The 26667-nt window shown below is 40.6% G+C and overlaps 1 protein-coding gene across 10 annotated transcripts in view; it reads right to left on the bottom strand.

Annotated features, from left to right (window-relative positions):
* LOC309616979 (uncharacterized protein) overlaps positions 1-26667 on the bottom strand; it is a 53979-nt gene that overhangs the window by 19686 nt on the left and 7626 nt on the right. For 4 of the 10 annotated variants that reach the window (XM_082368364.1, XM_082368371.1, XM_082368370.1 and 1 more), the window contains exons 4-5: positions 25740-25866; positions 20288-22499 (exon numbers count right to left, since the gene is read on the bottom strand). The exons of 2 other annotated variants lie outside the window; for them this stretch is intronic. In XM_082368364.1, coding sequence (XP_082224490.1) covers positions 20311-22499; positions 25740-25866 — 2316 coding nt within the window. In that variant the 3' untranslated portion in view covers positions 20288-20310. Of the gene's footprint in view, positions 1-687; positions 762-3541; positions 3612-20287; positions 22500-25739; positions 25867-26667 lie in introns of those variants that run through there. 4 more of the 10 variants (XM_082368368.1, XM_082368365.1, XM_082368373.1 and 1 more) reach the window with 3 other exon arrangements.

Here is a 26667-nt window from a genome sequence, read left to right as displayed (position 1 = left end):
CTTAGAGATTATCATACTAAGTGAAATAAGCCAGACAAAGACAAATATCATATAATATCACTTATATGTGGAATCTAAAAAAAATGATACAAATGAACTTATTTACAAAACAGAAATAGACTCACAGACACAGAAAACAAACATGGTTATCAAAGGGGATAGCGGGTGGGGAAAAGGGAGGGGGGAGGAAGGGGGAATAAATTTGGAGTTTCGGATTAACATATAGACACTACTATATATAAAATAGATAAACAACAAGGACCTACTGTATAGCACAGGGAACTATACCCAGTACTTTATAATAACCTATGATAGAAAAGAATCTGAAAAAGAATATATATATATATATAAAAAACTGAATCACTTTACTGTACACTTGAAACTAACACAACATTGTAAATTACCTATACTTCAATTAAAAAAAAAGAATAATAATGAAAATAAAACCTAAAGAAAAAAAAAAGATTTCTGATCCTGGGGGTGGCAGGAAATGAAAGGCAACGTAACAACAATGTGGGTTTAAAAAAAAGAGTTCTGGAGTCAAAGCCCTAGGTTTAAATCCTGGAAAAGATACTACGCATCCGTGTAATGTAGGGTATTACAAAAAACCTCTCTGTGCCTCTCTTCAGTCATCTGCACAATGAGGATAGGATATGAACCTGGCCACTCCTCATAAACCATACCCACCTCATAGAGTTGTTCCAAGGATTCAAGGAGTAGATGGAAAGTTCTAAAAATACAGGGGTCCCTTTTTCTTGCAGCTGCAAAAAAGCAGATGATCCTTTGCATCATAAACTGTATTTGCAAATGTCTTTTCTAACAATAACAACAAAAGAGACGTGAAAGGCATCTGGATTTTGTGTATGACTGCTCTCCTATGAGAGTCACCTGTATTTTCTGAAAGCCCTGATTCTGACTTAAAATTTCTCCTTATTTAATAATTTGTTGCCCAGTTAATAATATTTTATTCACACTTGTATTAGTTTTCTAAAAAAGTATCATTTTGAGTCAATTTATTTCACTGAAGCCAGAAAAGGCTTATTGGTAAAAGCCTTTCATCCTATGTTCATGGAGATAAAAGAAAAACACACAGAAAAGAAAAAGAGACAAAATAAAAATCAAGAAACATGGAAGACAGATTGAGAGGCTCCAACATTTGTCTAATAGGAGTGTAAGAAGGGAATGGAAGCAACTACAGAGAGGTTTTATTTCAAGAGATAACTGCTGAGTTCACATATAGAAATTCTGAACAGGAAAAATAAAAATACATATACTCCTAAACAAATGATAGTGAAACTCAGGAAGGCAAAGGATAAATAATTAACTAAAAACAACAACAAAAATCCTTAAAGCTCCCAGAAAGAAAATAAAATTTACCTAATAAAAATGAAAATTAGACTGACAGAAACAGGGAAGCAGAATGGAGATCTAAAATATATGAATGATATTTCCAAAATGAAGAATAAATATCGTGAATCTTGACTTCTATGCTCAATTAAATGGTTATTTATATGAGAGAGAAAGAAAGACGTTTTAGCTGATAAAAAAAAGAAGAAAATTTACAACTAAATGAACCCTGAAAGAATAGATGGTAAGGAAACATGTAAATATGTTGGTAATATCTTTGTTAAAAGAAAAAAAAAAACCTAGAAAGATATGACAAATTTTGAGGGTGGTTTTAATAAAAAGTAAACCTATAACCTAGCCTGCAGTGAAAAAAAAAAAAAAAGGTGGTACGAGGGAGCCATCATCAAATTTCAAGTGTATTTTTATTTAGTCTCTATATTTTTCAGAATGAGAATACATGCTGATTAAATTTAGTATTTGTTGAGACAGATATCGTTTTTAAAAGTTAAAATACAAGACCACACAATTTTCAAATGAGTTGAGGGTAAATAAAAGGAATAAACTGAACTGAAGACAATAAAAGAGAATAAAAAGAAGAAATGTAAAGCATGGTGATTTAAAAATAAATATATATTTTAAAAATATTTTACATAAATCAATGAAGTTAGAACACACCCTCACACCATACACAAAAATAAACTCAAAATGGATTAAAAACTTAAATATAAGACAAGACACCATAAAACTCTTTTTTTTTTTTTTTTTCATAAAACTCTTAAAAGAGAACATAGGCAAAACATTCTCTGACATAAGTCATACCAATGTTTTCCTAGGTCAGTCTCCCAAGGCAAGAGAAATAAAAGAAAAAAATAAACAAATGGGACCTAATCAAGTTTATAAGCTTTTGCACAGCAAGGGAAACCATAAACAAAATGAAAAGAACCTACGGACTGGGAGAAAATATTTGCAAATGATGGGACTTGATAAGGGCTTAATTTCCAAAATATATGAACAGCTTGTACAACTCAAACAATCCAATCGAAAAAGATGCAGAAGACCCAAATAGACATTTCTCCAAAGGAGACATACAGATGGCCAATAGGCATGTGAAAAGATGCTCATCATCGCTAATTGTTAGAGAAATGCAAATCAAAACTACAATGAGGTACTACCTCAGATTGGTCAGAATGGCCATCATTAAAAAGTCTACAAATAATAAATGGTGGAGAGGGTGTGGAGAAGAGGGAACCCTCTTACATTGTTGGGGGGTATGTAATTTAGTGCAGCCACTATGGAAAACAGTATGGAGGTTCCTTGAAAAACTAAAAGAAGAGTTGCCATATGATCAGCAATTCCACTCCTGGGCATATACACAGACAAAACTATAATTCGAAAAGATACATGCACCCCAGTGTTAGTAGCAGCACTATTTACAATAGCCAAGCTTATGGAAACAACCTAAATATCCACTGACAGATGAATGGATAAAGAAGATGTGGTATATATATACAATGGAATATTACTCAGCCATTAAAAAGAATGAAATAATGCCATTTGCAGCAACATGGATGGACCTAGAGATTATCATACCAAGCGAAGTCAGAAAGACAAATACCATACGATATCACTTATATGTGGAATCTAAAACATGACACACATGAACTTATCTACGAAACAGAAAGACTCACATAGAGAAAAACTTGTGGTTGCCAAGGGGAAGGGGGCTGAGGGAGGGAAGTACTGGGAGTTTGGGATTAACAGAGGCAAACTATTATATATAGGATGGATAAACAACAAGGTCTTCCTGTAGAGCACAGGAAACTATATTCAATATCCTGTGATATACATAATGGAAACAAATATGAAAAAGAATATAACTGAGTCACTTTGCTGTACAGCAGAAATTTACACAACATTGTAAATCAACTATACTTCAATAAAAATTTTTTTAAATATTTTAAAACATATTTTAAAGTAAATAAAACATTTTATATTTTAAAAAATGTTTATTTATTTTAAAAACACATGTACGTGTGGTAGAAAAACACACGTACATATTAACAAGCAATTAAACATTCTCAGGTGTAGTCAACAGACAACTGATCTTTTTCCTAGTGGTAATTTATTAAGTGAAGGAAACCTGATTAACTGAAAACAGATGACGGACCAAGAAAGACCTTTCAGTAGTATGTACCTGGGGCTATGCTGTGAGGAGCCAAGAGGTCCTTCCTTCCTCCCGTTTCCGAATTCAGGACTGGCGAAGAAAAGGATGTGGTGGAAGAGCACGACTGTATCCGTCTGCCGGATACACTGCCGCGGGACGTCCCCAGGCACTAGCGCGGGGTGACTCGGTGCTTCCTAAAAAACGAGATCAGTAAAAGCTCGGGAAAAGCTCGGGAAGGGCTGTCTCCCGACGGATGACAGAAGGGCCGTGCCATCGCTCCTCGCTCTCTCCCTTCACTGGGGCGTCCAGTCAAAAGGGCGCTCGTGCGAAAATTAACTGCATCAATAGCAAGAGCCAACCCGTTATGTGCCACCAGCGTTCGAAGCTGTTGACACGTATGGCCTCACTCGATTCTAATCACAACCCTACCCAGTAGTGACCGTCTCTCCCGCTATCTTACAGAGGAGGAAAGTAGGACGCACGGATAATCAACAACTCGCCATATATTGTACCGATAGAAGTAGCAGCTCTGCTTGGTACGCGGGGGAGGAGAACAGAAGGATGCCGCACTTCCGCCCTCCACCTCTCAGCCTCCGCCGGCGGCCGCGACTTCTCCATCCTAAGACAGCCGGCTAGGTAGCGACTAGTCCCACGCTCAGGCCGAAAAGGCTCGCAGGGGTCTTGGGGGTGCAGGGCCGACTCACCTCCCGGATCGAAAAAAATGGTGGCTGCCTCGCTTTCCCGGAGCGGAAGTGCCTCTGACTACACAGCGCTCGGAACTACACTTCCCAGAAGCCCCGGAGACACGCCGTAGCCCCTCGTTTCCGGATAGAGTCCGGGGGGGGGGGGGGGGGGAATACACTTCCCAGAGCCCCAAGAGGAGGAAGGGCCGTGTCCTCCCCGTTGGAGCTTTAAAACAAAACAAAACAACCCCAAACTCTTGGGAGTTCTCGGCCAACGACTTCCAGGATCCCCTTCGTGTGAAGCAGCTCTCTGACGCCGGTAGAGCTTAGCTTTATCTCACTGACGAACAAAACATGATAAACAAATATTGGAAGAGTCATAATCTTAAAAGACTGTAAGAAACAGATCAGTGTAATAGAACTGTACCCGCTCTACCAGAGGAAAAAAAAGGGGGGAGAGGGGAAATGATAGGCTTAAAATGCAGTTTTAGACGATTTTTAGATGAGTGAAAGACCCAAAAAATGCAACAGGGGCAGATTGTATTGTCGATTTCCACTATTGTTAACAGAACAGTCAAAAAATTAAGAACTTGGCTGCTGAGGACAACACATGGAGTGAAAAGACAAGCTTCAGCATGGACTGTGTGATCAATTTCTCAATGCAATCAGGGCCATTGTAATCAATCCTCAGGGAGTTTCTGAATTTGAAAGACAAACACGTTTTTGTCAATTAGGTGTTTATACAATAGTCACTACAAAGATTGTTGTTTGTTCAAATATATTGATGGAAGAAATTTGCATATACTGAGGTATGGGGAAGTCATTCTGGCTTTTACATAATTTAACTTTAAACTTTACCCTAAGTAAAACAGCCTGTTTTGTGGCCTAGTAAACATACATCTGCTTTAACCATTAAAGAAAAGGGTGCAGGACTTCCCTGGTGATCCAGTGGTTAAGAATCCGCCTGCCAATGCAGGGTACATAGGTTTGAGCCCTGGTCCGGGAAGATCCCACATGCCGCGGAGCAACTAAGCCCGCGAGCCACAACTACTGAGCCCGCACGCCTCAACTACTGAAGCCTGAGTGCCTAGAGCCCGTGCTCTGCAACAAGAGAAACCACCGCAGTGAGAAGCCCGCACACCACAACGTAGAGTAGCCCCAGCTCGCCGCAACTAGAGAAAGCCCGTGCACAGCAACAAAGACCCAATGCAGCCAAAAATAAATAAATAAATAAAAATATATTATTTTTAAAAATTAAAAAAAAAAAGTGTGCAGTGTCCAGAAGTAAAGAATGCCCGTTTTGAAGACAGAAAAACGCCTCCCTTCCTGGGATGTCAATGCTAGCGTTCCTTCAATGATAAGGCTCCCTGGAGCTGAGGCCATGCTGACTCGTAATGTGAGTGCTAATGTCTTTTTTGAAACCTTGAAGGAATATACTCCTGTCATGTTTGATGTTCTTTGTTCTGACAAGATATAAAACTGTGCTGGAAACTATGCTTCTTTGGAACAGTTCCTCAGAGCTATCTGACAGGCTGTCTCCCAAGCTACAGTCTTCAGTTTGGCTCAAATAAAATTCTCTTCTATTCTTATTATAGGTTGATTATTGATTATTTCCATTAACAGTATGACAGAATTGATGTTTCAAAGAAATGAGACTGGAGAGAAGAGAGGAATACCTAAAACTATCTATATATCCATGACAATATATTTTTGCATTTCTCATTTCTGAGCATATATTCCTTTTTCTGTTATCCTTAGCAGCTATCTCTTATGGAGCACTGAGTGTGTGCCAGGGACTACTCCCAACTCTTTAGACTCCGGGATCTCACTTCATCTTCATGACTTTTTTTAGGTAAATACTATTATTTCCTCTATTTTACAGTTTACAACGGAGCCAGAGGCAGAGAGAGTTAAGTAATTTGCCCATGTTACTAAATTAGTAAGTACTAGAGCCAGGTTTCAAAATTTGGCATTTGACAACCAGAGCCCAAGAGGTAACCATTACACTAACCACATCTTGTATAATCAACATGAACAGAATGTTTAACTTCAATCAATGTTTTCTCCTTCCTGATGCCAGAAAGCTGTAGCCTAACATGGAAATTCAATCCTTTTCACATGCATGTCTATCCAGTGCCCTTAAGGGAAGGTCCAAATACTTTGGCCAGCCTCACAAACAGGAATCTTCCATATGCTTGTTTCCCTCTTCAAATCTGCTTTCCATGCTACATGTCCAGCCATGGTGAATCGCTTGTACTCCTACAAAAAACTTTTTTGTATCTGCTGTTCCTTCTTGTCATATACTGCTGCTCTATTCACTTCTAGGTAATAGCTTAAACATTCCCTGCTCCAGTAAGACTTCTTGTGAGTTCTTGTCTTGCAGACTAATACAAACCGTGTATGATAATCACGATCACAGACTTGGACTCAGGCTGCCTAGGTTAAAATACTCGTTGCCACTTATTCTGTGAAATCTGTCCCTTCTTCTTCATCTGTAAAATGGAAATAATAATAGGATTGATATGAGGAAGATACATGTAATAAATACATGTAAAAGCACTGGAAACTCTGCCTGACTCACGACCACCTACAACAAGTTAGCAAATATTCTCAGATGATAAACACAGGACACTTAAATTAGAGATAGTCGGTTTCTAAATAAGTTTTCTTTACATCATTAAAATATTGTCAATAATTAATGTATATCAACTTTTGAATGCTGTGAAAAAAATTAGGAGATTCTGCAACCCATTGAAAGTGAGATAAAGGATCAGTAAAGTTTATATTGTTCTCCTTTACTGTTTCCTAAGTCCATTTCAGGAATTTTGAATAAAATCTAACTGAGCTGCAGGCCTGTTTCAGGATATTGGGCAGCTACACCAGCCACAAATACTGAAGAACATCTCCCTGCCAGTCTTTGGTGCTAAGTATACTTTAAAGAATATAACATTCTCCCTGCAACAAAGTAGCACACAGCCAAAGGGAGAAACAGATCAGAAACCAAGATTTAGAAGACTGGACTGTTTCAAGTCAAACTTCAAAATAAAGAAACCAAATTCATAATTATTCCTCTCCAACTTTCAATGTTTCTATGTCCCTAAACTTTCTTACCTACATAACTACCATCCTCCTGGCTGCCAGGAATGAAAACCGTGAAGTTAACAGTTGCTTTCCTTTGCTCTTCATAAAAAATCAATTTATGTTAATGAATTTTAAATTCTAGTGACTACCTGACTGGGGTTTGTTTTTAGTTTAAATTATTCCATCTTCTCTTCCTCCCAACCTCCCCAAAAGTATTTTGTGTGAGAAGGGGAATGGACACAATTAGATAGGCAAAACTTTGACAAGGGTTACAGATGACTGATGGGGTGGTGGGCAGGTTTCATTACACTATTTTCTCTGTTTTGTGTATGCTTGGGCCTTTCCTTAATAAAAATTTAGGAAGAAATACCATGCGTAGTACAGCTCCAATGCAAAATGCATTAAAAATGTTAACAGTGTTATCTCTAAACCTTGAGATTATGGGTAATTTCATTTCTTTCCTTTTTACAGTTCTGTATTTCCTAATCTCTCTATAATGGGCATACATTCCTTTTATAATGAGGATATAAATTACAAAGCCCCAAACCACTTCCAAACCTGGTAGAAAAAAAGACTTCTTTAAACCATTCACATGACTATTTCTGATGATTAAAAAAAAAAAAAAGTACAGCATAGAGATTAAAAACCTAGATTTGAGGCTTCAACTCCTCGGGTTCAAATGGTAGTTCTGCCTCTTACTACCTATTAAGTCTTGGGCAAATAAGATAAACTCACAAGAGTAAATTTAAAAAAAAAAAGAATTTTTCCTTGTCCAAAGGGTCTGTTTTTCCTGTCCTTTTTCTTAGAGCAACTCCATAAAAAACCCAGTGCTTTTGGATCCTTTCTTTAACCTTTCCATATGCATGAAAATCTTGTTAGAGGCTAAGGAAGCCCCTTACCAAGTTTACAACGCAGAAGCGTTTTTCCAAGTCCTGGGGGTTTTCCCTTTAGAATGTAAACATCTTAGAAAATAACCCAGCGTCCCAGTCACTGTGGGAGTTTAACGAAGGTGCCTTTCAGTGAGTTGTAAATCTGCTAGCAGGGGAGATCAGATATATTTTATTATTCCTTCAGAGAAAGTCAATTAACAAAACATTCCCAAGTAAATTTAAGATGAATTCATCAAAGAATTTGCAGTAAATGGGGGGCAGTCACTTCCTCTTATAGGAAAACAAGATACCGTTAATCCTGAGAATGTATGTACCAAGCAGTCAAAAATAGACTAGCACGTAATTGCTTGACTGTATAAATAGTATTAAATTTCTTTCTCTGTAATCTCTTTCCACAAATTATCTACAACACTGTACTCTGGAAATGCTTATTCAGTAATAAGACTGCTTTCTTTTCGACACTGTGTAGAGAGGACTTTGTGTGTTAGGCGGGTGCTTTACTTCCCCCAAACAATACCTCCGTTTCCTTATCTGTTAAAAAAAAGAAAAAGGAAAAAAAGCCTAATAGCTTTACCTACCTCATAAGGCTGTTGCGGTCATTTAATGAAGTTAATTTGTATAAAATGATAAGGGACTTATCAATGATTAATGACACTACTTTAGTGATGAGGATAATGAGGCCAAGACAGATTAAGTAACTCGCATAACGTTATACCACCAGGAAGTGGCAGAGCTGGCTGGTAGGAGAGGGAAGCCGGTTGGAGCGCCGGGAGACCTTCAAACCAGGCGACAAGCGACTCGGGCTGCCCCCAACACAGGGCAGCACGAGCCTCTCCAAACGGCAGGCTCAGCGGAGGGGAACACAAACTTCCCCCAACCCCATACTCTGCAGCCGGCAGCAGCTTCTCTTACTCTCCCCGAGGACGAGGGCCAGGGCCTCGCTGGCTCCCCGCCCGGGCTTGGAGGGGCCCCGGGGATCGAAGACCCATTCACCTGAGGGGAAGGTGGGCAGCAGCCCACCCCTACTACAGCGAAAGCGCCGCCTTCCCACGAGAGGGAGCCCGTTGACCACTTCCCAGAATTCCCTAGCCCTGCCGTCCAGAAGCGGAAGTGCTCTGGGCTGCACGGACCTCAGACTACACTTCCCAGAATGCCCGAGAGAAACGACGGCCACGGTCCCGCCCCCTGAAGGGGAAGTACTTCCGAGTACCCTGAGCTTCTAGGCACTGAATTCTTGTAGGGGGTTCCTGAAACACTCAGGGTAGAGGAATTTTAAGAGCTATTTTTTTTTTTTTTTTTTTTTTGGTTATAAAATTGCTTTAATTCAGTTCTCTCCGCATTACAAGCCGGCAGTGGCCTGCTATGCTCCTTACAATACTGAGCCTGTAATTGGTGTTATCAAAATATACATCTGTGTCACCGTAAAAAAACCCGCAATTGCTGCCCCTCACGTCTTACAACAAGAAATGCCAGCGCGGAGTTTGGCAAAGTTGTCCAATTTGGCGCTGCTACTGTCTTTCTTGGTGGCTCCTACCCATTCTGTTATTGAAAGCTAAGCATCATTTTAGCCATGGTCAAGGGGCTTGAGAGGAGGTCAGGGTAGGGAGAACAGGAGTCCGTAGTAAAACCTTAAAGAGCTGCCTATAGGAATAAGGATAAAAGGGTAATGGATCGCCTTTGGGGGAGACTGAAACCAAACTCCAAATTACTACTTGAAATAGGATTAGAGTGAAGCTTTTTTGTTAGTATCTTCAATCATCTAACGGAAACAAATGAAAATTCTCTCTAGGGAAGAGAGCATCATCATAGGCTTCAAATTATTTCTATAATTTAAAAACATATTAATATTGGACAAAGTAGTCCTTGAAGAAAAAGCATTATAAGATATACGAAGAAACAATAAGTTTCAAATTATCATGAATAACAGTTTCACATAATGTAAAACCAAACTTGAAAAAGCAAAATTGACAGAACCACAAGAAGAAAAGCAAAATTCTCAGTTAGAATGGGAGTTTTCAATACATATTTAGGAAGAAATGTGGAACTTTAAAAGCATATACTAAAACAGAAGAGAAGCTGAATCTGAAAATTAAAACATCCCCCTCGGGAATTTAATAAACAAATGACAAAAAATACACTAAGTATATGGAGGGAAATGAGATTCATGAAATAGAAAACAAAATAAGTGGATTTTTTAAAAAAGGGCCAAAAGAACATTGTGACTAAAACAATAAAATTGACAAAGTCCAGTAACAGTGATCAAGAAAAAAAGACAGAAATGGCACTATTACCAATTTCAGAAGTTAAAAAGGGAGCATCACTAAAGATTTTAAGAGAACATTTTGAGGAATATTATAATGATAAATTTGAAAATATATGTGAAATGATTATAAATTCCTAGAACGATCACATTTAAAACTAAAATAAAATTACAGAAAAATTACACATAATACCTAGTGATAAAAATGTTGAAATTTTTACCTCCAAGAATGAAAATCAGGAGCATTCCCTGGCAGTCCAGTGGTTAGGACTCTGTGCTTCCACTGCAGCAGGCCCGGGTTTGATCCCTGGTTGGGGAACTAAGATCCTGCAAGCCACAGCCTACTGATGGTAATGCTCTTAGCTACAAATGCCTGAGGCACTCACCTGGGCTCCGAATTACTCACACAGAGCCCCACAGACATTTCCCCCACTGGGGCCAGTGTTGTGGCTGGGCCAGCCTTTATGGTTCTTATTATTATCACAAGACACACTTCAGCAAAAAACCATTAGGGAAACCATTGGGCTTCCCTGGTGGTGCAGTGGTTAAGAATCCGCCTGCCAATGCAGGGGACACGGGTTCGAACCCTGGTCCAGGAAGATCCCACATGCCACAGAGCAACTAAGCCCATGTGCCACAACTACTGAGCCTGCGAACCACAACTACTGAAGCCCATGTGCCTAGAGCCTGTGCTCCACAACAAGAGAAGCCACCGCGATGAGAAGCCTGCGCACCGCAACAAAGAGTAGCCCCCACTCACCGCAGCTAGAGAAGGCCCGTGCACAGCAACGAAGACCCAATGCAGCCAAAAATAAAATAAATAAAATAAATAAATTAAAAAAAAACATTAGAGGGCTTCCCTGGTGGCGCAGTGGTTGAGAGTCTGCCTGCCGGTGCGGGGGGCGCGGGTTCAAGCCCTGGTCTGGGAGGATCCCGCATGCTGTGGAGCGGCTAGGCCCGTGGGCCACGGCTGCTGAGCCTGCGCGTCTGGAGCCTGTGCTCCGCAGCGGGAGAGGCCGCGATGGTGGGAGGCCCGCGCACCACGATGAAGAGTGGCCCCCGCTTGCCGCAACTGGAGAGGGCCCTTGCGCGGGAACGAGGACCCAGCACAGCCATAGATAAATAAATAAATAAATAAAATAAAGGAGTTCCTTTATTAAAAAAAAAATTTAGAGAACTTTGAAAAACAAGATCTATTACTCACAGATACTCTCTACTTTCTACCTTGCTGTGTGGCCTTTAGGCACGCAGAAGTCACTGATCTTATACCATGTTCCTGTTAAAAGTTCCACTTCGATAGCTGGATATGCCTGGATTCTCAGAATTCCTACTTGGTAGAGAGAGCTCGGCCCTGGGGCCCTGCCTTTATTAGGCTTCAGGGGTGGGGTATGTGGGGTTTCACGTAGGTTCACTCATTATTGGCTAACCTGAAGCATAAGAGTGAGAATTAGGGTGTGGGAGAGTGGAGGCAGGCTCACTCAAGTGGTCAGGTATCTAGATTGCCAGGGGCTTCTGAAATGGGAACTTCATGGGTGTGGGTGGCCTAGTGGTTATCCACTAGTGGTTATCCTTAACTGGTTGCTTTGCTAGGAGCTGTGCCATACAGCCGGCAATATGTTTATATAAAATGGATGTCTTTTCATAAATCGTAGCCATGTTCTCTTAGGTCAGTCTCCCAAGGCAATAGAAATAAAAGAAAAAAATAAACAAATGGGACCTAATCAACCTTATAAGCTTTTGCACAGAAGAGGAAACCATAAACAAAATGAAAATACAACCTACAGACTGGGAGAAAATATCTGCAAATAATGCAACCGAAAAGGGCTTAATTAAAAAAATATACAAACAGCTCATATAACTCAATAACAAAAAAAAAAGAAAAAAAAAGAAAAAAAGAAAAAAAACCCAATCAAAGCATGGGCAGAAGACCTAAATAGACACTTCTCCAAAGAAGACACACAGATGGCCAATAGGCACATGAAAAGATGCTCAACATCACTAATTATTAGAGAAATGCAAATCAAAACTACAATGAGGTATCACCTCACACCAGTCAGAATGGCCATCATCAAAAAGTCTACAAATAATAAATGTTGGAGAGGGTGTGGAGGAAAGGGCAACTCTCCTACACTGTTGGTGGGAATGTACATCGGTGCAGCCACTGTGTAAAACAGTATGGAGGTCCCTTAAAAAACCTAAAAATAGAGTTACCATACAATCCAGCAATCCCACTCCTGGGCATATATCAGAGAAAACTCTAATTCAAAAAGATACATGCACCCCATTGTTCACAGCACTATTTACAGTAGCCAAGACATGGAAGCAATCTAAATGTCCATCGACAGATGAATGGATAAAAAAGATGTGATATATATATACACACACACACATACACATATACACAATGGAATACTACTCAGCCATAAAAAGGAACGAAATAATGCCATTTGCAGCAACATGGATGGACCTACAGATTATCATATTAAGTGGAGTAAGTCAAAAAGAGAAAGACATATCACAAGATATCACTTATATGTGGTCTCTAAAAATATGATACAAATGAGCTTATTTACAAAACAGAAACAGACTCACAGACATAGAAAACAAACTTACAGTTACCAAAGGGGAAAGGGGGGGAGGGATAAATTAAGAGTTTGGGATTAACAGATACAAACTACTATATATAAAAGAAATAAACAACAAGGTCCTACTTTATAGCACAGGGAGCTATATTTACCTTGTAATAAACTATAATGGAAAAGAATATGAAAAAGGATATATACATGTATAACTGAATAACCTTGCTGTACACCAGAAACTAACACAACATTGTATATCAACTATACTTCAATTAAAAAACAGAAAAGAAAAAAATAGATGTCTTTTTAAATGGATGCCTTGGCAATCAAAAGCTTAATGTCAGGCACTTACACTACAGGGTTCAATACCAGTCAGGGTTCAATTAGGAAAGCCACGTCACTATGATTTTAGAGATAAGGGAATTTTTAAATAGGAATTAGACCTTACACAAATGTGGAAGGAGAAATCAGAGCTTGTCGGAATTCTGAGAATCCAGGCATATCTAAGCAGAAGCATGGTACGAGATCAGTGAATTCTGTGAACACAAGCCCAATTGCCACAATTCGTTTTTTGTAAGATGACTTCCCGGGTCACAAGCAATGATGGATGGAATACAATGACAGAGAATAAAGCATTGTGTAAGGTCCACAGATGGTACTTTTATCAGAAGCACTGGGAGAGGAAAGACAGTTCCATATCTACAGCAACTGGTTTTTCCAGTGAAAAGAAAGTGCTGTCCCTTCCATGATGGAAGTGGTCTCATGTAATCAAATTCCCAGCTGGGGGTTGGGGAATCTCCTTTGGAGAACAGCACCCAAATCTTCCTCCTCATTCACCTGATCACATAGAACTTCTCATGAGGTCACAAGGCATGGGCTGCGAGATGGGAGTCGCTGTAGAAGGAACTGGAGCTCTGGGAATTTGAGCCACTTGCTTGTGCAACTCACTTGTGACTTTGAGCCCAGTCTCATACGTATCACTTCCACCCGATGATGAAGTGCTGCTGGTATGCCCAAATTTATGACTTCATTGCATAACTTTCTGGCTCATGGCCATGTATTTAGTTTTAACTAGTCACCAATAAAACCAGAAGCTGCTTTCACAGAAGGAGTCATGTCACATGCAGAGGACGACATAACTCTCTGTTCCCAAATCCTAAATATCTGTGTTGTGATCTCCATGCAGCATCCCTATCTGTCGCAGACACTGCCTACATTACCAGGTACAGACAACACAGACATTATCAGGGACCATAAAATTATTTTGGTAAAGAGCCATGTAGTAAATGGTTTAGGCTTTGCAGACCACTCAATCTCAGTCACAACTACTCAACTCTGCCATTTTAGCACGAAAGCACCCGTAGGCAATATATAAGAGTGGTCATGGTTGTTTCAATAAAATCTTATTTACAGAAACAAGTGGCAGCCAGATTTGACCCATGGATTGTAGTTTGCCAATTCTTGAACTACACTGTGAAACAAGATTGGACAGTGATGTAGCCTGGAGCTGGGTCAATAAAAATGTGTTGATAGCCCTACCTGATGAAACTGAACTTCAATGGATGATATTTGCTAATAGATATAGAGAAAAAAAAGCACATGTCAGTTCAGTAGCTGCATATGAGGTGCCAGCAGATGTGTTCTCTAGCAATAAAGCCACATCTGGAGCTGCAAATGGCATTAACTCCTAATTAAGTTTACAATAATCCCATGTCATTCTTCAAGATTCACCTGTCTTCTGCACAGGTCAAATGAGTGAAGTGAATGGGAATATGATGGAAATCATGACCCCTGCAGCTTTCAGGATACTGCTAGTGGCACTAATCTCTTCAATCCTTCCAGTAATATAACACTGCTTTTGGTTTTCTGTTTTGGTATGTACAAGGCAGTTATCATGTTCACTTGTCCTTTCTTATCAAAATTGCCCTTGTACCATGGGCTAGAGAACCAAGGTGAGGATTCTGCCAGTTGGTTATTCCAAATGCAACTCTGCATTCTGGAACTTAGTAAATAACCAGAGGATGAGTTCAGGGATCCATTTAGACCAGCTCATGTGGATGGACCCAAGCAAAAACATCCATTATTTGTCATTTATAAGTTCCTGTACTAACCAGTAGACCACAATGCCATTTTGGGGTCCAGGAGTTAATGTCAGCTCCAGTGTCTAGTGCTTCCTTCATCTTCTGGTGATTTCCACTAACCTAATGCACAACCTCCATAAAGTGTGGCTGGAAGTTATGCTGAAGAAGTCTAGGGATGATTTATGGTATTGGTAGTATACCAGGGTATATCCTCCCTCAAGGGGACCCGGCCTGCCCTTCATTCAAGATGCTCTGGAAATGGGAACTGACTCATGTTATGGAATTGGCTTAGGGACCACAACTCTCATGTTGATTCAGGTCAGACATGTTCATCAGACCTAGAGCTTTTCTCCTGATTCAAATCAAGCAGGGTATTAGACTTCCCATTTATTTCAGTCCTAGAGATACCACATGAGCAAATGTAAAAAATCTCTGTGTATCAAACCATTCTAATGATCCCTTTCAGTTTGCTGTTCATTGTGAAAAACACGCTCACTTTATCTCTGCCAATGAAGTGTTTCCACTTGACCAATGATGCCCCACGATCCCATTAGCCTCACTGAATTTAGGGAGCCCATTATGATGACATAATTTCCCTCTCTCATTACTGGCCTGCAGAGAAGAGTAGCTACAGAGCATTCCAAGACTGCTAACGCTCCCCTCACCAATACGTTTCTTAAACCTCTGGCAAAGGAAGTGTCCTCTGAGCCCTCCCAGGGCACATAGGGGGTTTGGGTAAGCGGATCTTATGTGATAAATCCACTCCAGCGGTCTGGCATTCCTATGCCTTTGTAAACCTTCTACAGCGGTGGTTCTCAGCTGGGGAAACCTTTGGTCCCCCCTCCCAGGAAACATGTGGCAGTGTCTTGAGACTTTTTTCTTTAAGGAGCTGTGTTACGAATGAGCCCCACGTGGCTGGTGCACACGGAGGTATCAAGGCACTTTTTATTGTTACAACTAGGGTGGCAGGGAAGAGTATGTGGCACTGGGCCATCTTACATTGCACAGGACAGCTCCCAACAACAAAGAGCTACCCAGTTCAAAACGTCAGTCACGCCAAGGTCAAGAAATTTTGCTACAACGTACTTAGAAAGTTCTGGCATTTTGACTTTAGCATACGCTAACTTTGGGTGCAGGTTTCAGTCATTTGAGCAAACTGTTGAAGGCATTCCCAGGTACCCAAGCTAACATGCTGAGTCTGGAATGGGTGTTAAATGCACTCGTATCAACAAATCCAGCCTAATCCAATATTACATTACTTCCACCTGCTTCAATACCTACAAAATCCACAATCACACATTATTTCTCAGGTTCCTATTGATATAAATTATAAAATTTCTTATTTTAGCAGATATAGTGTCTCCTCATGGTCATACTTTATACCCGATGGGTACCCACCCCTTCCCTGCTCCCTTCCCCATGTCAAGGACTCTAGTCTGATTACTAGGTCTAGAAAAACGAGAGGTAGTGGAGGCAAGTCTTGAGGATCTACAGTCCCCTGCAAGGAAACTATCTCAGAGTAGAGGAAGACCTCCTTCTAATAGCACAGGAGGCTCAGCTAAGAGGTCACAGGTCAGAGGTCACAGGCCTCAGCTTTGTTGGAATCTGCCCATGTATTTCCACCTCAAGTTTCCAGGATTCTACTCCTTCCCACTGATGCCCTATGACATAAGAGAATCTACAAGGTTGTGAATCAATGTGTTGTCATTCAGCCACTGACTGAATTTGACTTTGGATCCCCTTAAAAAAAAAAAAAAAAGGAAGGAAAGAAAGAAATGCTGATTATAACAAGTCCCCCAAAGCGTTGCTATGTAGCCAAGCTCAAAGCTAAGACAGAAAATCCCCAGAGGTAAAAACAGATTTTGAGCTCATGGTATCAAGTGGGAGTTGAAACTGAAGGCCCTACAAAGCCAATGGAACTGGATAAAAAGCTAAAGATTTAGTCTTTAGCATAGATGGGAGTCAAGGTTAGAGGAAGCTATGCACTAGGAGTGAGTAGTGGACTACTCAACACCAAGAATGGAAGAGCAGCTCTTTCACTGAATGTGAAGAAAGAAACAGGTAGTCCCTAGTTGCTACCACTGTCTTTGAACCAAACTAAAGAACAAGGTCAACCAGAAGGGCAGATATGAGAATCAAAAAGGAAACCTCTCTGGAATCCTCACTGAACCAAGTCTAAGTTCTGCTCTACTTGTGGTCTTTCACTTACAGAGACAAACCTTTTGGGCTTACCACAGGGATCAACAGACTTTTTCTCTGAAGGGCCAGAAAGTAAATATTTTAGGTTTTGTGGGCCACAGTGCTCATCACAACCACTAAACATGGTCAGCACAATGGGAAACATTCAAAGATGGTAAATAAATGGATGGGCCAATAAAGAGCTTTTATGTTCCAATAAAGCTTTAAAGGCAATGAGCCAGATTGGGCTCACAGGAGGTAGTTTTCCAGCCCTTGACTTAACTCACTAAACTACAAATTACCTTGAGAGTTGGTGGGCTATCCTGATATCTACCAAACAAAACAAAACAGAACATGAAAGGTCTAGGATTTCTGACATCTAATGCAATGCAATTTGAGGTAGCATGGACTTTATATACACATGTGAAGGTGTGGTCTAGGAAACCAATCTTGGAAACCTGCCTCTCACATTAAATACATCTTTTGCTGAGTAAAGCCCTTTAACCAAGTAAGTGTTAAACATCAGTGAAATGACTAAGAAGTAGGAAATGGTATGCAAACCTCCTCCTTAACAACTTGTTCCCATCATTCTAGGTTTCTTCCCTATGCACATTTTTCCTTAGGGAATCGTTGATAAATTTTACCTCTAAAACTTACCTATTTCCACTCTCTATCTTCAGGATTTGCCCAATCACTGTTACTTTGTAAACAATTAAAAAAAAATAAAAAATTTGGTAAATTCCTTTTGTCCCACAGCTAATGGTTCTCTGTGTCATAGTGTCTGGAATGACTCAGCTACTTCCGCAGTCAGACCAAACACGTGAAAGGACAAGCCGGTACCCCGGGCTATCCATCCATTCACCCGGTAAGGAAGTCTGACGAGGAGAACTAGGAAGTGTAAATTTCTACTGTTGGAATTAAAACAGAATATTCTGGGCTGCATGGATTTATCCTAAACTTCAAATGCATTAATTTATAAATATATAGTTACAATGACTAATATTCTGTATCTTTAAATAACCATATAAATTTTTTCTTTTTATAACTGATTTCCAGAGAACTATTCCTTAATTTTGGCTATATATATATATATATATATATATATATATATATATGCCTCATGATGATAGGATTTCTTACTGTGAGGGATTAATGTTCTCAGTAATTTTTAATATTACATTTTATATTATTTTACTACCTATGTTACTATAAAAATAACAGTATTTTACTGGAAAATTGATGCTCAATGAAAAATTTAAAATATAGAAGTTAAATGTGGAAAAAATCCCTGAAAATTTTGCCACTTATGTAAATAAGGGTGAATATCCCTTTACAGATGATAGGATGCATTAACACACACACATACATGTTTGATTAAAGTATGTGATGTACCTAAAATACATTAAACTGTTACATGCTTCTGTCATAAGTCTAAGCCATCATTTTAACAGATGTTATTACATAAGTATCTCAAAATATAAATTCCTACTGAATATTTCACTTTTACAAAATTTAGTAGCATTGACGTACTACTCACCTTTTCTATTTGAATTTCCTAATTATAAGGTCCTATTCTATGATTTCTATATCAAAGGGACGCACGTTCTATATTTTGATATGTACTAACCAACTTCACTTTGAAAAGTAATTTTTCAATCTACCGCTAGGAAAAAGTGTGCAAGTCAGTCATTGAATAAATATGTTTGATGAAATTACCAAATTTCAACAAATAATTTTTTTCTTTTTATCTCAGGCCAGAGAGAAGGAGTAAGGAGATAGAGAACTTGACAAAAGTAATCTACTTCAAACAGCCTCTTTTCTCTACTTAAGAAGTCTTGATGAAAGTAATGCTAAAACCCTTGGAAGACAATCACATCAAAACCTAGATGGAGGACTTCCCTGGTGGTGCAGTTGTTGAGAGTCTGCCTGCCGATGCACGGGACACGGGTTTGAGCCCTGGTCCGGGAAGATCCCACATACCGCGGAGCAACTAAGCCCGTGCGCCACAACTACTGTGCCTGCACGTCTGGAGCCTGTGCTCCGCAACGAGAGGCCGCGACAGTGAGAGGCCCGCGCACCGCGATGAAGAGTGGCCCCCGCTCGCCACAACTGGAGAAAGTCCTCACACAGAAATGAAGACCCAACACAGCCAAAAATAAATAAATAAATTAAAAAAAAAAAAACCTAGATGGAAATGTGGTGAATAAGAAACCAACTATCAGTTCATTTACTAAGAAATGTTTGTCCTCTGTCACTGTCATTAGTAACTCTTTCTGACACTTAAACCTCTGCCTTGACATTCTTGAAAAGAGGGTCAACAGTATGTTTTCTGTATTGCAAGATGAACAATCCATTTTCAGTAAGTCTATACTGTCACAAAAGATAACTGAATTTGTACTGTATAAAATTGACAGAATATTAGACAAAGTCCAAGATAAGATCCAACTTGAAGCGAGGCTGGGGGGACAAGAGGAGCTAATCATAACAGGACGATGCCACACTAATATTACAAATTGCAGTACTGAGTGGTTTTCTAACACTTCAACTCTTTGTCTCCCTGAATTACTTTTAAGGCCACACTTAGGTTAACTGCTCTGAATACAAATTTTTATGAAATTTTGGAGGGGACTGCAACATAATTTTCAAAAAGTTTCTCCTCATTCATTAATTTAACAAATATCGAGCACCTACGAAGTAGTTGGCAATGTTCAGACTGTAGATTCAGAACAAAGGTCTCTGCGTTTGTGGAGCTTACATTGTAATGGGCATAAATTTTGGCATGTCCATCATACTTTTGTACAAGGCCTGCTAAAACTCATACTAAGGCTTCTCCCCTAAGTAATATTTAATAGAGGTCAAAGTTCAAACTGAAGTCCTTACTACACCATTTACCAGGGTTCTCTGCTGTGTGGCCTCCTGACTACTGGAACATGCTGAGCTATGGCTGAAACACTGACTTTAATGAAACAAGTGATTTTTTTTCTTTTGAACTTGATGATTGGAAGAATTCACATGACACCTGAGTTTTGTTTTGTTTTTTTTTTTAATCATTTTATGGAACTTTTTTCCTGTGTGGGCTCTCTGATGGTCTTACCATTCCTATCACTTTTATAGGATTTATCAGTAGCATGGATTCTGTGATGAATTGTTAGATTGGAGCGCCAACTGAAGCTCTTACCACAGGTCTCACACTTGTAAGGCTTCTCCCCTGTGTGCACTCTCTGATGAGACTGTAACTGTGAAGACCGACTGAAGACCTTACTGCATCTGTCACATCTGTACGGCTTCTCTCCAGTGTGGACACTCTGATGAAGCTGAAGACTTGAGGCCTGACTGAAGTGCTTCCCACACTCCCCACACTTATATGGTTTCTCTCCTGTGTGGACCCTCTGATGCATGTCGAGGTTCAGGCTCCACTTGAAGCCCTTCCCACACTCCTCACATTTGTATGGCTTTTCTCCAGTGTGGACTTTTTGATGGGCTTGAAGGTGTGAACTCCGACCGAAGCTCTTCCCACACTCTTCACATTTGAATGGTTTTTCTCCGCTGTGGACTCTCTGATGGGCCAGAAGATTTGAGGCCTGCCTGAAGACTTTCCCACACTCCTCACAATTATACGGTTTCTCTCCGGTGTGGATTCTGCAGTGAATTTTAAGATCTGCTCTTCGACTGAATCCCTTCCCACACTCTTCACATTTGTATGGTTTCTCACCGGTATGGATCAGCTGGTGAATCTGAAGTCGTGAACTCTGATTGAAGCCTTGCCCACACTCCTCACACTTGTAAGGTTTCTCTATGCTGTGGGCCTTCTGATGGATTTGAAGATATGAACTCTGACTGAAGCCCTTCCCACATACCTCACATTTATAGGGCTTCTCCCCTGTGTGGACAACCAGATGAACTTGATAATGGGAGTTCCTCCTGAAGCTCTTCCCACACTCATCACATTTGTATGGTTTCTCTCCTGTATGGACTCTTTGATGTGCCTGAAGGTTTGAACTCAGAGTAAAGCCTTTACCACACACATTACATATGTATGATTTCTCTCCAGTGTGGACCCCCTGATGGGCCTGAAGACTTGAAGGCCGACTAAAGCCTTTCCCACATTCCTCACATTTGTAGGGTTTTTCTCCCGTGTGGACCCTCTGATGAATGTATAGATTTGAGCTACAAATGAAGCCCTTCCCACACTCCTCACATTTGTATGGCTTCTCTCCCGTATGGACTCTCTGATGAGACTGAAGGTGTGAATTCCGACTGAAGCTCTTATCACACATGTCACATTTGAATGGTTTCTCCCCAGTGTGGACTCTCTGATGGTCCTGAAGGTGAGAGGCCTGACTGAAGGCCCTCCCGCACTCCTCACAATTATAAGGTTTCTCTCCCGTGTGGACTTTACAATGAACAGTAAGTGCTGACCTACGACTGAAGCCTTTCCCACATTCCCCACATTTGAACGGTTTCTCTACAGTGTGGACTTTCTGAGGAGTCTGCAGCTGTGAGCTCTGACTGAACTCCTTGCCACACTCATCACACTCACTGCGTTTTCCTCCCACGTGAACTCTCTGATGAATATGAAGAACCGAGCTGTAACGGAAGCCTTTTCCACACTCACTGCACATATGAGACTTCTCTTTTGAGTGTAATTGCTGGTGAAGATCAAAGGTGGAGAGATTGGTGAAGGTTTTTTTATATTCGTTACACTGGTAAGGTTTTTGTCCTGTGTGAATCATAGTTTGCTGATCCAGTGTTGAAACCCTCGTGCTATCTTTTCTATAATCACTGTAGCTGTAAGATTTTTGACCCTTGTGTACTCCATGAGCATCAAGGTGATGTGAAATCCAACTGATGGTGTCAACATCCTCTTTACACTGACACAGTTTATTTTTCATGGAAATTTGCTGGTGTCTATTCTGATAATTCTGCAACTCAGTCAATGAAGTTTTCCTCCAGGAATCCTGGGCTCTCAGAGTTGCACACCTTGGATTTCCAGTACTACTGGGATCACCCGCTTTATCATTTAATATATGGTTCTCATCTTCAGAAATTTGAATAGAGAGTCCTGCCCCACCCTGGCAGGGGGAATCACCTTGTTTGTGGAACTGACAACTATTTATCACGGAGTCTTGGCATCTGGTTAAGTCACTTGCAATTTGTTGCCAGATTTGCCGGCAGGAAAGGTCTTCACGTGATCCTCTGTCTTGAACGGCCCTCAACTCACTTTGATTGTTTTCTTCTATAAGGACAGAGAATTCAGAGATGTGGACATGTGAAAGCTTTGTTCAAAGATTCAAGATTTTACACTTAAGACACAGTATGAGACTTAATGAACCTCAGGATGGTTCAGCTTATCTTTCGCACCACAAATGAAGTTCTCTGGTTTATATACTGACAGAAACCAAGAGACGGTCCATTAAACTCCCAAATACTTAGCATTAAAGAAACCCATTTAAAACAAAATGATTACCATCTGACATACTATTTAAGTCATCTTTCAAAAATTACATGTCATTCCTACCACAATACAGTATCAATAAAGACAAGCATTTTGCTGTGCTCACAGCTTTAACAGTGCCTGGCAGTTAGTCAGGGCTCAAGAAATGCATGTACAGGTGAACCCCAGTTTGATTTCCAGGATTCTCTACAATTCTGAATCCCAGGTTAAGTTTGAACCAAGTCAGAGAAGCAAAAGAGCTTTCACAAGTCAGGTATCAGATATAGGAAAAGGACTGGAAAGTACAGTTTTGCTGAAAAGTTGAAAGGCTGCACCAGAGGCAGCAGTACACCAAGGGGGTTAGTGCTGAGGAGAATATCAAAGGTGCTAAGAATCAGGACTTCCCTGGTGGCGCAGTGGTTAATAATCTGCCTACCAGTGCAGGGGACACGGGTTCGAGCCCTGGTCCGGAAAGATCCCACATGCCGCGGAGCAATTAAGCCCGTGAGCCACAACTACTGAGCCCACGTGCCGCAACTACTGAAGCCCGCGCACCTAGAGCCCGTGCTCCGAAACAAGAGAAGCCACCGCAATGAGAAGCCTGCGCACTGCAACGAAGAGCTGCTCCCACTCGCCACAACTAGAGAAAAGGCCGTGTGCAACAACGAAGACCCAATGCAGCCAAAAATTAATTAATTAATTAAAAAAAAGGTTCTAAGAATCAGTGGGGGTAAAAAAAAAGCATGAAAACCTATGCACTGGATCCTTCTGAGGCATCTGTGCTGCCTAATACGTCCCCCCACTCCCCCTGCCAAGTAGGAGTCAAAATTTAGAGGCTAGGGAAGAATGCTGTCTCTTTAAAAACAGCCTGGAAAATTTTTGGACACAGATACATTGGTCTTTAACAAGAATGAGTTCCAAAGTGAAGAATGGGGTTTATGAGTGAGCTGGGAATAAATTCCATAGCTTGTGATAAGTATTGAGAAGAAACAGACTAGAAACTATTAAAGAATTATCAAAGCACTCAAGGTGACATTATCTAAAATACCTTCTACAGGATACGTACGAATCCCCACCCCCACACACAAAATGTTTGTAGAGCTAACAAAGATCGATTTCTTATTAGTGAGGTGGGCTTTGGAGGAAGCAAATGGGATGCAGCGGGGCAAATCTTTTAAGGGAAAGGCTAACTCACCAGCTGGCTGTTTTCTGAGACCTGTTCTCCCCTGGTATAAGGGATAAGGAAATAGAATTTTTTTTCCTTCTATAGGAGAGCTACCTAAGAAGTAGACATATGAATATGCTCTGCTACTAAGCGCTCAAGGGAAGTCACAGGGAAAGCGTTTTACTCAGTTTGGTTATAATTACAGGTTCTATACATGTTTTTTGTGCACGTTGATGAGGGCCAACTTGTACAGAAAGGCAAACACACACATACACATCATGGGCACCTGAGAAGTTAGAATTAGGCTAGGAATTCATTTGAAGACAAAAAAACATTTGGCAATATCCCTTATTCACTTGGATTTGTTCACTGCCTACTAGCTATTTTCATGGAAGGCTAATTTCTCTATCCATTAACTCATTCATTTATTCAAGAAATATTTAAGAGCCCCTGTCATGTACGAAGACTATGCTAAGCACTGAGGCTAGTGAGCAATAAACATAACAGACCAAATTCCTCCTCCACTCCTGGATTACCCTCCAGTGGAAGAAAGAGAGGTGAGAAACAGGTGAACAAAAATGTACATGAGTGAAATGCTTAGAGACAAAACAAGGCAGGGCAGAGAGAGTAAGAAAGAAGACTGTATTTTCCATAGGGTGGTCAGAGGACAGCCCTCTCATCATCTTAAAGGTGAATGACTGAAAGAAGTAAAGAGGCCTAAAAGATTACAGGTGAAAGAGTATTCCAGGCAGAGAGAAGAACAAGGAAAAGGCTCTGTGGCAGAAGCATCCTTTGCAGGTCTGGAAAAGATAGGGTAAGAAGGAGGAGAGGAGATGTATTCAGGGAGGTGGTGGGGAACGAACAGCAGCCCACAGAAGACTCTAGAAGCCACTTTAAGTGGTTTTTATTCTAAGTAAAAGAAGCCACAAGAGAATTTTGAAACAAGAACATAACCTGACTTAAAATTACAAAAGATCACTTTGCCACTTAAAGAACAAACTGTGGGAGGAGAAGGATGGGATCAGGTGACCAGTACAAAGACTATGCAATAATCCGGGAAAGAGATTTCCAACTGGGACCAGGTGATGGACAGCACAGGGCTGGTGAGAAGCAAAACAGATGGAGAGCTAACCACAAGAACTCAGGATTGCTTGCTTCTTACCTAAATTTCTATCTGGGTTGCTGAATTCATCAACCAAAGCCTCTCTGCTCTTTCTATATGTTTTGTATCTCGTTTGAAGAAGGAGAACATGCAAAGTCACAAGTTAACATGAACGGGCTAGAGCTAAAGTTTACTAGAAATTTGAGTTCCAACTGCATATTCAAGATATTGAAAGCCGTGTTTTTCAAACTTTGTATCACGACCCAATGAAGAAACAGCATTTATTTCACAACCTAGATACACATGTAGAAGTATACATTACTAAAACGAAGCTTGAATGACCTATTTCTAACCAATGTCTATTTTCATGAAATCTGTTCCCACTGGCTCTCACACCACTCATGCCATTGGCCAGAGTTTTTGCTGCAATGTGTTGTACTCTTCCTAACAAACTCTGATATTTTCTATACTATTTTATTTCATTAAAAAATCGCACGTAGGGCTCAATAAATTGGCTTTATAATCCACTAATGGCAGGAAGGGAAATCTGAAAAAGAATACACAAGGTACAGCAAGATACCATTGATTTACAGTTCTTTTACAAAACAAATGAAAAGGACCTGAAACACACTGTTTAGAAAGACCAGAGACATCCTCTCATGTCCCACAGGAATTGCAAAAGTCTGGTCCCCAAACTCAGGGAACCATCTCAAGGGGCCCAAAGCCTTGAAACACCAAGGTCACAAAGACACTCGCAGAGAAAGGCTGTCCTCACCCACTGAGACCAGGTTCCGGAAGTTTTCTACCATCACATCCTGGTACAGCTTCCTCTGGGCCAAGTCCAGCAGCCCCAGCTCCTCCTCGGTGAAGGCCACGGCCACATCCTTGAAGGTCACCGCCTCCTACGACAAACAACACCAACTCAATCTTATACCCAGTGGCCAGTGGAAGAGGGGCAGCCCCGAGGACAGGAGGAGGATGGGAAGTTGCTCTGGCTCCTGTGTGGTGTGCAGACTTCCCAGCACCCCCTCCTTCCATCCAGCCAATGCCACACACTGACTTTCCTCAGCCTCGCCGGACGTGCGGCTATGAAAGAGAAAGCTTTGTGTATTTACCTGGGGCTCTCAGACAACTCATAAGTAAACTCCCTAGAATTCTAACTGCTGGATCCTGAACTAAAAAGCTTTCACTTTTTAATTATTATTGCCAAGAGCCCCAGAAACAGTTACCAATTTAGTCCCGGCAGTATTTGATGGCACCTGCTTTCTCATTGAGGTGGGAACCAGCTGAGGAGGAGTGTTATATGTGGAAATTAACCAAAAGGCCATGCCAGGTCTCTGAATGAAAACTCCCTCTTTCCCCGTTTCTGTCTTTCGCTCGAATGCAATACTCTGACTCCAGACCCTTGGTTTTCTGGGTGAGTCTGAGTTGGTTCCTCATTTTTTCACAACCCCTATTCTTTACATTTAAAACAAAGATGAAACCAAGCACCTCTTTATACAATTGTTCTGAGATGTCTATGCAGTGACAAGTGCTTTAAGTACCACTAGACTTTTTAAACTAAGGTTATGTATTACTTGATTAGAAAAATATATAAGACAGAAAAAGAAACAAACCAGTAAATAAAATACACAAAGGGTCTGACTCAAGCATGGGGAAGACTGAATCTAACTCTGGTCGTGAGAAAACTTCTAACAATACAT

This window comes from Balaenoptera borealis, assembly GCF_965194805.1.
Source record: "Balaenoptera borealis genome assembly, chromosome: 19".
NCBI lineage: Eukaryota > Metazoa > Chordata > Mammalia > Artiodactyla > Balaenopteridae > Balaenoptera > Balaenoptera borealis.
The sequence above is the reverse complement of the archived record's forward strand: the minus strand, read 5'-3'. Positions and strand labels throughout refer to the sequence as shown.